We start from the raw sequence: 9,933 nt of genomic DNA on the forward strand, positions 1-9,933 counted from the left end.
TTATAAAATGGAATAGCATGGGCTCAGGGATTTAGCTCGGTGCTGCTGCCTGCCTCACAAGCACAAGGTCCTGAGTACAATCCTCGGTACCAAAAAAATAATAAGTCAGTCATAAATATGCTATTGTTAAGGTGTACTTTCCTTGTAATGTTTTTGTTGTCTTTTGGTGGTACTGGAGTTTGAACCCAGGCCCTTTGTACTGAACTACATCCCCAGCCCTTTTGTAAAATTTTGAGACAGGTTCTTACTGTCTTACCCAGGCTGAGCCTGAACTTACACTCCTGCCTCAGCCTCGCAGAGTGCTTGCTGGTATTACAGGTATAGTGCTATCAAACCCAGCTTGAAATGCCATTTTTGATCAATACTGATGGAGAAGTCAAAGCCATCAAACTCCATTAAATGACATCTGACACTTGCTCCTCAGAACTGTACAATTACAAATTCTAAATTATAATTATTTTACCAAGAAGCAGAAAATGTATCATACTCTGTTTTTGGTACAAAAAAGTGGCTGTCTCATAAATGCCTTGTTAGGGTTTAACTTGGCCTAATTACCAAGTGGGTGCAGCTGGTCTGTCTTGCACTTTTTCTAACTATAAACAGCTTTATTAAGAAACGAAGATGCCTAAAATTTTTGAGCTGGCTGTGGTGGGGCACACCTGTAATCCCAGCATTCAGAGACCAACACAGGAGGGTCCCTGAGTTGCCAGCCCACATAGTGAGACCAGTGATCAAACCTGGGGCTTCACTTGTGCAGACTGAGTGCTCTACCACTGAGCTACACCACCATCCTGATTTTTTATTTGCAGCATGGGATTGAATCCAGGGCCTTGGCATTGAGCTCTGTATCCTCTTTTTGAAAGTTTTTTATGGAGACAGGGTCTCACTAAACTGCTAAATTGCCCAGGCTGGGCTTGGAACTGGCAACCCTTCTGCCTTAGGCTCTCGGTGCTGGGAGCCCTTGGGGAGCTGTGGCTCCAAGTAAGGCCACCTGGCTGAGGCAACCCTTGCAGGAGGTGACAGCCCTTCCTCGCTGCCGCGTCCAGCACAGTGCCCGCTGTCACAGTGGGGGCAACTTCTAAAAAGGAAGAAAATCGCTCAGAACCAGCACTCCCTGAAATAAAGATGGCATTTTTACTTTAGGTAAATTCTATTTTTAATGCTACAAAATTAAACTTTCATCTTCATGAAGTCATTGACTGGAAGAATGGGGTCCAAGCCATGACCTTGCACAGCCTGCGAAGGGAGCCAGGTGCTGCTCCACGCTCACAGATGGGCCAAGGGCCAGTGCTTCCTCAAGGCACAGGAAGCGACCCCAGCCCTTCCTGCTGGAAAGCGGACCCCTCCCCATGTCTACACACGGCCAAGCTCACCAAGTCCAGGTGTGAATACTAAAGCTGGTGGGGAACTGGAATCTGGACAGACTGGCTTAGCAATGGAAACTAAGAACTTCACTTAGGGGCCGGAGATTTAGCTCAGTGGTTCTGGCGCCTGCCTTGCAAGTGCAAGGTCCCAAGTTCGATCCCCGGTACCAAAAAAAAAAAACAAAAAAAAAGAACTCCACTTAGGAATTCAATTGATGAAACTAGTTTTATACTGATTTTACTGATTTATAACACCTCAAGATGACTTACATAATACTGTTCTTGAAACCTTTCCAAATTCTGAGAAAGTTAAGCACCTAGATTTGAAATCGTGAATTAATATTCCATAGACCATTCTTGAATTATTTTAATTTTAAAAATGTTATGGTTTGCATGTAGATGTCCCCCCAAAGCCTTATGCAGTCATAGGTGGGGAGTTTCAAAGGTGGCTGGATTAGGGTGTGTGATGCTGGGTTAAGGGTAGCCCTCCATGGGTGTGGTTGGCACCACCCAAAAAGTGGGTAGCCTGGAAGGGCAAAAGGGACAAAGAAGGCAGGCTGCTGCTGCCCGCCCTGCCATGGACTGTTCCTCCTCTGCGATGCCCACGCTGCCTTGGAGCCAGCCGACTATGGACTAATACCTCTACAAACTGTGAGCTAAAATAAACTCTTCTCCTTTAACCTTCGGTGTCAGGTATTTTGTCTCAGCAAGAAGAAAAGTAACCCAGACAAAAAAGGTCTCAAACTCGTACTCTGGTAAAGCCTTTACAATTGCTAGTAGTGGCAAGCTTCACTATTTCTAAAGTATACAATGTTTTTCAAGAAAAAAGTATTCCATTAATAGCAGCCCTGAAATTATCCAGAGTTGTCATCTCATACACACAATCTCAGTGAATAAAATAGCCAAGCTTCAGCTCAAGTCTTTGTCTTCAGAATCCCATCCCTTTCACCATGGTGGCTCTCCCTCACCTGTCACCTGCAGGACCCAAGGTCCTAGTGCTGAAACCTCTAAGTACCAAATGACAGGACGGAGGAAAGGAAATTAAATATAGTACTGAAGACTTCAACACAGGCCACAGAGTCCTGGCATGTAGCAACTAGCTCACTGGCTAAGGAGTACAGCAAGATGTCATCTTTAAGAATGCAGAATTCGAGCCGGGGATTTAGCTCAGTGGTTTCACCGCCTGCTGCACAAGCACAAGGACCCGAATTCATCCCTGGCACCAAAAAAAAAAAAAAAAAGAATGCAGAATTCTGGAACCCAGGTGACGCATGCCTGCAATAACACTACCCAGGAGGCTGAGGCAGGAGGATCACTGAATTCAAGGGCAGCCGGGGGTACATAGTGAGTTTAAGGCCAGCCTGAACTATGTAGCTAGACCCTGTCTCAAGAAAAATACAGAATTCAAAAAACTTACAGGAAAATAGCCCAGAAGAGATGCCAACTGGTCTACAAACTACCTTTTTATAGACTCAAAAAACAGGTGAAATATTTATTAGTTTCCAGGATGGCCGGAATAAAATACCATAAACTAGGAGGCTCCAAACAAGAGAAATGCATTTTCTCCCAGCTCTGGAGCCGGGAAACTTAAACTCCAGGTGTCAGGGCTGTGCTCTGTGGCTCTGGGTGGAAGCTTCCTTGTTTCTAGGGACAAGTGTTGTGTGTCCGAGTCTTTACGCGGCCTTTTCTTCTCATGAGGACATCATCATTCTGGATTGTGGCCACTCGATGACCTTATCCTAACTTGGTTATATTTGTAAGACCTTACTTCCAAATAAGTCACATTCAAGGGACTGGGAGTTAAGACTTCAACATCTTCCTGGAGATACAATTCAACCTATAAAATACTCATTCACCTCTTCCAGTTTTTTTTTTCCTTTTTCAGTTATTTTAAAATATACTTTTTTGGGGGGTGGGGGATTTAGCTCAGTGGTTCCAGCGCCTGCTGCACAAGCGCAAGGTCCATATACATACTTTTTGAGAAGAATTTTAATTTGATTTCCCAAATTCAGAGAAATTCCTCAAATTTGAAGGTTAAAGACCTTGCAACATGCCCAAGTCACAAAGGTTAAGATTTGGTTATTCACACACTTCCAAAAGAACTTCAAATTGTAAATATTTTTACTTAATACAGTTTAATAAGCATGGTACTTTCCATTCTTTAGAGAAGTATTAACTTAGACACATAAGCATTCACTGTAAACATCATTTTTATTACATTTGTAATTCCCACTTGCCATTAGAGTCAACTGTACTCAGAGAAATAAAGCAGAACTGTAACGGCAGGAGACAGTGAAAATACTCTGTTTCACATGTTATTCAGTGCCTTCCAGATCACACTCAGGAAGCTCAGGATGTGCACTTGGGCATAAGAAAATTTCACCATCCCAGTGCCTATCCCTGGAGCACTCCTCTGGCAGTTAGGCTGAATTAGATGCTTAAGGATGAGGAGCTGGATTCAATAAATTAAAAAAATATACGACTTATTCACAGGCCTCTTGGCCTAGCTATATTTGAAATTTCTATTGCTGAGAAACTGGAGGTTCGTGTTTTTGCTTCTTCAGTCCCAAAAGTTCTGTTCTGAGTTCTCCAGGTTTTGGTGGAATTTCAGGTATTGTCTACAAAAAAACAAAAACAAACAAACCAAAACCCCATTAAAATGCTAGTGCTATGTTAAGATTGCCATTCAACGTAACATTAAAGAGAAAAAAGAACAAAAACTGCTTCACTTCCTACTCAATAATCAGTCTTTACTGAGAGCCTCGGGCTGGTCTGAACCCCCTTCTAGTGCCGGGTGTAGGATCTATCACCCTGCACTGTCTTAAGCAGGACAGGTCACACCAGCTCAACACACACACATGCAGACCATGAGCGAGACAGCAACGAGCAAAACCACTGTAGCTGTGTCTTCGAGGAGGGTGGACAAGAAAGGCAAGACATGACTTTCCTTTGTCATAATTTTGTTGAGACATAATTCACATACTATAGCACTTTCTCATTTTAAGTGTACAATCCAGAGCTGCTAGTGGAAGCACATGTCTATAATTCCAGACTCTGGGAGGCTGAGGCAGGAGGATGCCAAGTTCAAGTTCAAGCCCAGGCTTGGCAACCTAGAGATTTAGTGAGACCCTGACTCAATATAAAAATTATATATATAAAAAGAGCTGAAGATATAACTCAGTATGGAGGACCTGGGTTCATCTCCAGTACTGCTTAATAACAAGTGTACAATTCTGAGCTGAGGGTATAGCTCAGAAGTGGTGATTGCCTAGCACACATGAAGTCCTGGGTTTGATCCCAAGCACCACATACAAGGAAAATGTACAATTCAATGGTTTTTAGTATAATATATTCACAGAACTGTGAATCACCACAATAAATTTCAGAACATTTTCATCACTCCAAAAAGAAATTCCATACCTATTAGCATAACTCCCATTTCAATACAACCCTCCCTGCCACCCCCAGAATTATTCTTTTTGTCTCCATAGATTCACCTATTCTGGATGTTGTTTTGTTTAAAACAGGTCTTGCTCTGTAGTTCACACTGGCTTTGATCTCACTGAGATCCTCCTGCCTCAGCCTCCTGAGTGCTGGGATTACATGTATGTGCTACCACACCTGGCTTTTGGGTATTTCACAGAAAGGGAAACACAGAATGTGTGGTCCTTTGTGACTGGGTCCTTTCACACAGCTTAATGGTTTCAAGGTTCATCCATACTGTCACATAGACCTGTACATAATTTCTATTCCTTGCTAAATAATATTCTATTGTACAGACATACTATATGCTATTTATGCATTCATCAGCTAACGGGCATCTGGATTATTTCAAAGTTTTGGCTCTACATTTACACATAAGTTTTCGTGTGGAGATAGGTTTTCATGTCTGTTGGGTACAAACCTAGAAGTGGAACTGCTGGGTCCTACACTAACCACGGGAGGCATTATCAGTGCTTTCCAAGGCAGCCACTCCCCTTTTCATTCCTGCCAGTGGCACCTGCGGGTTCAGATGCCTCCATATACCCTTGCTACCTGTTTTACTATAGCCTCCAAAGTGAGTAGGAAATGGTTTCTCACTGTGGCTTTGATTTCCATTTCTCTGATGCCTAATGATGCCGAGCGTCCCTTCCTGAGCTTACGGGCTGAGATGGTGACTTCTGAACAAGGACGGGAAGATGAGGGTGGTGTTCCTGCAGCTGTCCCGAGTGGAACAGGCAGAAGTACAAATGCAGAGAAGCCCAGACGGGGCTCCACCTCATCTGAGAGAAAGCAAGGCTACAGCATGTTCCATAGCAAGTAGGAGGGGACTGGGAGGGCATTAGGTGTCCAGTGACTTTCACTCTGACGTGGAAAGACCCTGGACAGTTCTGAGAAGAGTGGCACAACCTGACTCAAGTGTAAAAGAGATGACAATGGCGCACACCTGTAATCCCAGCACTTGGGAGGCTGAGATTGGAGGATCAACGAAAGTTCAAGGCCAGCCTGAACTCCATTAGTGAGAACCACTCTTAAAAAAAAAAAAAAAAAAAGACAAACAGTGGCTTGTTGAGAAGACACTATGGCAAAGACAGCAGAAGGCAGAAGGCAGTCAGGAAGCTGCTGAAATAATGCAGGAGAGAGGACTGACAGTGCCCTGGCCCTGGGGATGAAATGGAGGTAGTGAGAAGTGGCCCTCGTGTGGGTGTCATTTTCAGATGAATCCCATGGGAGCCGTTGGTGTGCAGTGAGAGAGAAGGTTATGACAGTGCCCAGGTTTCAGCCTAAACAACTAGAAGAAATGAATCACCTCCTTGGCTACCATGGTGCACCGTGGAGGACAACTGGAACCAAGCACCCTTCCAAGCTCTCTCAGGATGAACTGCACATGAGCTCCAGGAGCTATCATGGTCTCCTCGGCTCTGAGCTCCACCCAAACCTTAGCTGTCAGACTACGAGGTTTAGTTACAAAGCAAGGAAGTGGGTGATGGTTGTTAGAATAGCAGCAGGAACAGCTGGAACAATTCAAAGACTAGAGAAAGAACACAGATTCTTTACACACTGGTAAAGCATATGGTGCCCTAACACAGTACATGTGCGCGGACACACACACACACACACACACACACACACACACACACACACCCACCCCCGAGCCCGGAGAGACCCAGGTGGCCTGAGATCCTTCAGATCCGCCTCTGCAGGCTGGCTTCCTTCCATTATGTGGATATGGGTGAGCCAGGCCAATCTCCACAGCCAAATTTGATGCATTCCTTCCTTTGTAAGAACTGCTGATGGCTCTTCCTGCACAAGCAAGCCTAAACCACGTTTCTACAGAAAGTTCTTGTCACTTCCTGTCTCCACTAGCATCCCTGAGCTTCACTAGAGCTCTAAGAAGAGCAGCAGTCTGAAGTGGTTAAAGGGAGCTTTGACAGCACAGGTTGTAAAAATCTACAGCCATCTAAATGTCAATGGGAATTGAGCAAATGTCTGGAATAGATGTAATACAAGGAATAGCTGTATTATAAAATACGGTGGCCGAGGGGGTACAGTGTGTGTCTCACACATACAAGGCCCCGGGTCCAATCACAAAAGAATGAAACAAAAGCTATGCAATGATTATAAAGAAGACTGTTATACACACAAATGCCTATTACACAGTTGTTAACAGAAATAAGCAAGTTGCATCAAGATGTGTATATGAACTATTTATGTGGGAGAAAACCACTCCACGAGGTGTGTATGTGTACCCACCAATTAATGGTGGGGACAGAAAACAGGAGGGAGATGGGAGGACTTTAGTTTTTTACTCAACACACACCTCAACTCATCTGGATGTTGTACAGCGGTACTGTATTATTTTATTAATGGAACAAAAAAGAGAAACACCGAACAGTTTGAGTTTCAGAGCCTTAAATCACTGCCTCGGTGAGCTATGACTTCAAGTCTCCTTTGCTCTTCTGAACCTCAGTTTCCTCACTTGACAACACGGATAAACGCCCCCGAATTGTAGTGGAAATTAACTGAAATTAATTCATTTCAACACAAAGTTGGTTCTCCCTAAATGTTCCCTTGTCCAGGCAGAGGCCACCCCCCCCCCACACGGCTGCAAACCACTGTATCCACGCACAGTTAACCCTCGGCACACCCTGCTGTAATTGTTCACGCCATACTTTCTCATCCTCACCTCCCTAAAGCCTTAATCTCCAGCTCCTAATTCAGTGAATGCTTATCACCACGAGTTCGACTTCTCTCCTGTAAATGCTTATCTATCTTCACTGGCTCTCCATCCTGCACACACTTACCGACACCTACGACGTCCCAAGCTTTCTAAAGCGAGTGAAACACAAGAACGAGCTAGGGGGACACCGTCTCTCCGTGGGGTTTACATTCCGGTGCAGCAAAGGAGTAAACGGCCGCGTGCTCTGTGCCCGGTGCTCTAGGGAACGAAGGAGGAGGCCCTGGGGGCATAAAACCCTTTGGGAGCTGCCCCAGCACCCTTGCTACTGAAGGAGCGCGAGAGCGGGATCGAACCCAGGGACTCCGCACTGAGCCACTTCCGCCCCGGGCCGGAAGTTAGGAAGGGAAGCCAAGCACGATTCGGAGGAGAAGGATGCCACTGTTCAAGAACTGCTGCGCGGTGCGGTTCGGCCTGAGGCGTCCGAGACGCCCCCGGGAACCGAGGGAGCTGGGGCAGGCCGAGCAGAGGGGAGAGCGGAGAGGCGGCGGTGGTGAGAGCCACGCCGCGGCAACGCTCATAGGCCGCCCGCGCAGCCGGGACCCCGCGCCAGCCCCGACCCACTCACCAGGTCGGGGCGGTAAAACCTGTGCACCGCCTCGGCGCCCGCGCACATGGCCAGGAGGCTGGCCGCCAGCATCTTCAGGTAGGTGCGCCAGGCCACGCCCGCGGGCATGGTCTGGCCGCGGAGAGCCCTCGGCTGTCCGGAGTGGGCCGCGAGAGGGCCGGACCACAAGCGCGAGCAGCCGGCGCCACTCCGGAGGGGAATATTGTGTGCGCGAACCGCAGGCGCGGGCGCAGGCGCACTGACGTGACCCGGGAGGAAGTGGGGCCGAGGGAAGGAGTCAGTGTCTTTTTACCAGTTCTCGCATCCTTGCCAGCCCCTAGTCACTATCCCCCAACTGTCGTGGGGTTTCCGTGGCAGGTGGGGAGTCACGGGCTCGAGTCTGGACTACTGCGTCAGTTTGTCCTTTCGCTCACACAAAGGAAAGCGCACGCCTTTGCCACTTTCGGAGAGGGTGGAGTTCGGCACACTTAGGTGAAGTCACTTCCGCTCTCTCTCCCTGTTTCTGGCGTCCTCTGACACCTGAAAGAGAGCCACGCCCAGCAGCGGTGCCCTTGTGCCGTGGTGCTGCTGGAGAAGAGGAAACCAGCGGCCGACATTAATTACATGGGTTTTGGGATAGTGTCCTGAGTTAAGCAAGAAGTGAGTACAAAAACGAATTCTGAAGGAATAATTTTTTATGTGTGACACAAGTCGTGATACACTCATTTTTAAACAATTGTATGCAGATATCTGACATATTATAATCTCGAAGTATATGATGCAGTTTGTCCTGTACACATACATGAAACCATTCCCACAATGTAGATAATGAACATACCCATCACCCCCAAGTTTCTTCGTGCTTCTTTCTAATGCCCCCACACTGCTTCATTCCCTAGGTAATCACTGATCTGCTTTGTCACATTAGTTTCCATATTATAGAATGCTATATATAAACAGAATAAAACACTATTACTGTTTTTTGGTCTGGTTTATTTTACACAGTTTTTTGAAATTCATCCACTTTGTTCCATGTATCAGTACTTCACTCCCTTTTATTGCCAAATATATTTATACCACAGTTGGCTTATCCATTTGTTGGTGGACATTTTGGTTGTTTCCATTTGGTTAATAGAAAGCTGCTATGAACAGTAGGAGATGAGAAAGCCTTGTACAGAAGTCTCTCTGAGGCCAGGCTGAGCTATGTAGGGAGACCTTGTCTCAAAAAACAAAACAAAACAAAACAAAAAACCCAGAAGTCTTTCTGTAAAAATAGGCTTCCTTTCCTACTAGGTACACACCTAAGAAATGAACATTTGGTGCATGTGGTACGTGTATATTTAACTTTTTTTTAGAAATTATCAAACTTTTCCACACACCTGCCTTGCAAGCACAAGGTCCAGAGTTCGATCCCTGGTATAAAAAAAAAAAAAAAAAAAACTTTTCCAGAGTAGTTGTACAGGTTTACATTCTCACTAGCAGTGTATGAGAGTTCCAGTTCCCCTATATCTTCTCCAACACTTGCTCTGGTCAGTCATTTTAATTTTAATGATTCTAATAGGTAGTGATGTCTTCTTGTTTTGGTTTGAATTTGTATTTTCATCATGACTAATGACTTACAGTATGTCCATCTGCAAAAGCAAAACAAGGCTTGGACCCATACCTCCTACCATGTAAAGAAATTAAAATGAAAATGAATAACAGACTTTCATGTACTTATATTTGCTTTAGTGAAGTATATGTTGAAATATTTTGCCCAGTTTTCTGAAGGTTGTTTTCTTACAAATTTTAGTTTTATTTCTTCC

The 9,933-nt window shown here is 45.4% G+C and overlaps 1 protein-coding gene across 1 annotated transcript; it reads right to left on the bottom strand.

Annotated features, from left to right (window-relative positions):
• Positions 1 to 3,556: 3,556 nt before the first annotated feature.
• On the bottom strand, positions 3,557 to 8,408 carry Uqcc6 (ubiquinol-cytochrome c reductase complex assembly factor 6). The gene is made up of 2 exons (XM_004844835.4): positions 8,150 to 8,408; positions 3,557 to 3,982 (listed from the first exon to the last, which is right to left on the bottom strand). Exons 1-2 carry the CDS (start codon positions 8,255 to 8,257, stop codon positions 3,887 to 3,889), a joined length of 204 nt encoding a protein of 67 aa, XP_004844892.1. The 5' UTR covers positions 8,258 to 8,408; the 3' UTR covers positions 3,557 to 3,886.
• Between the last annotated feature and the right edge of the window lie 1,525 nt (positions 8,409 to 9,933).

Source organism: Heterocephalus glaber, unplaced genomic scaffold (genome assembly GCF_053883595.1).
Source record: "Heterocephalus glaber isolate CG9 unplaced genomic scaffold, H.glaber_assembly_v1.0 deba00001572, whole genome shotgun sequence".
Lineage (NCBI taxonomy): Eukaryota > Metazoa > Chordata > Mammalia > Rodentia > Bathyergidae > Heterocephalus > Heterocephalus glaber.

Bases quoted from the DNA above. Each gene is read 5' to 3' on its own strand.
- Uqcc6 (XM_004844835.4), bottom strand. From the start codon at position 8,257: ATGCCCGCGGGCGTGGCCTGGCGCACCTACCTGAAGATGCTGGCGGCC. The intron at 3,983-8,149 runs GTGAGTGGGTCG...GTTTTTTTGTAG, and splicing joins GGTTTTACCGCCCCGACCTG to ACAATACCTGAAATTCCACC.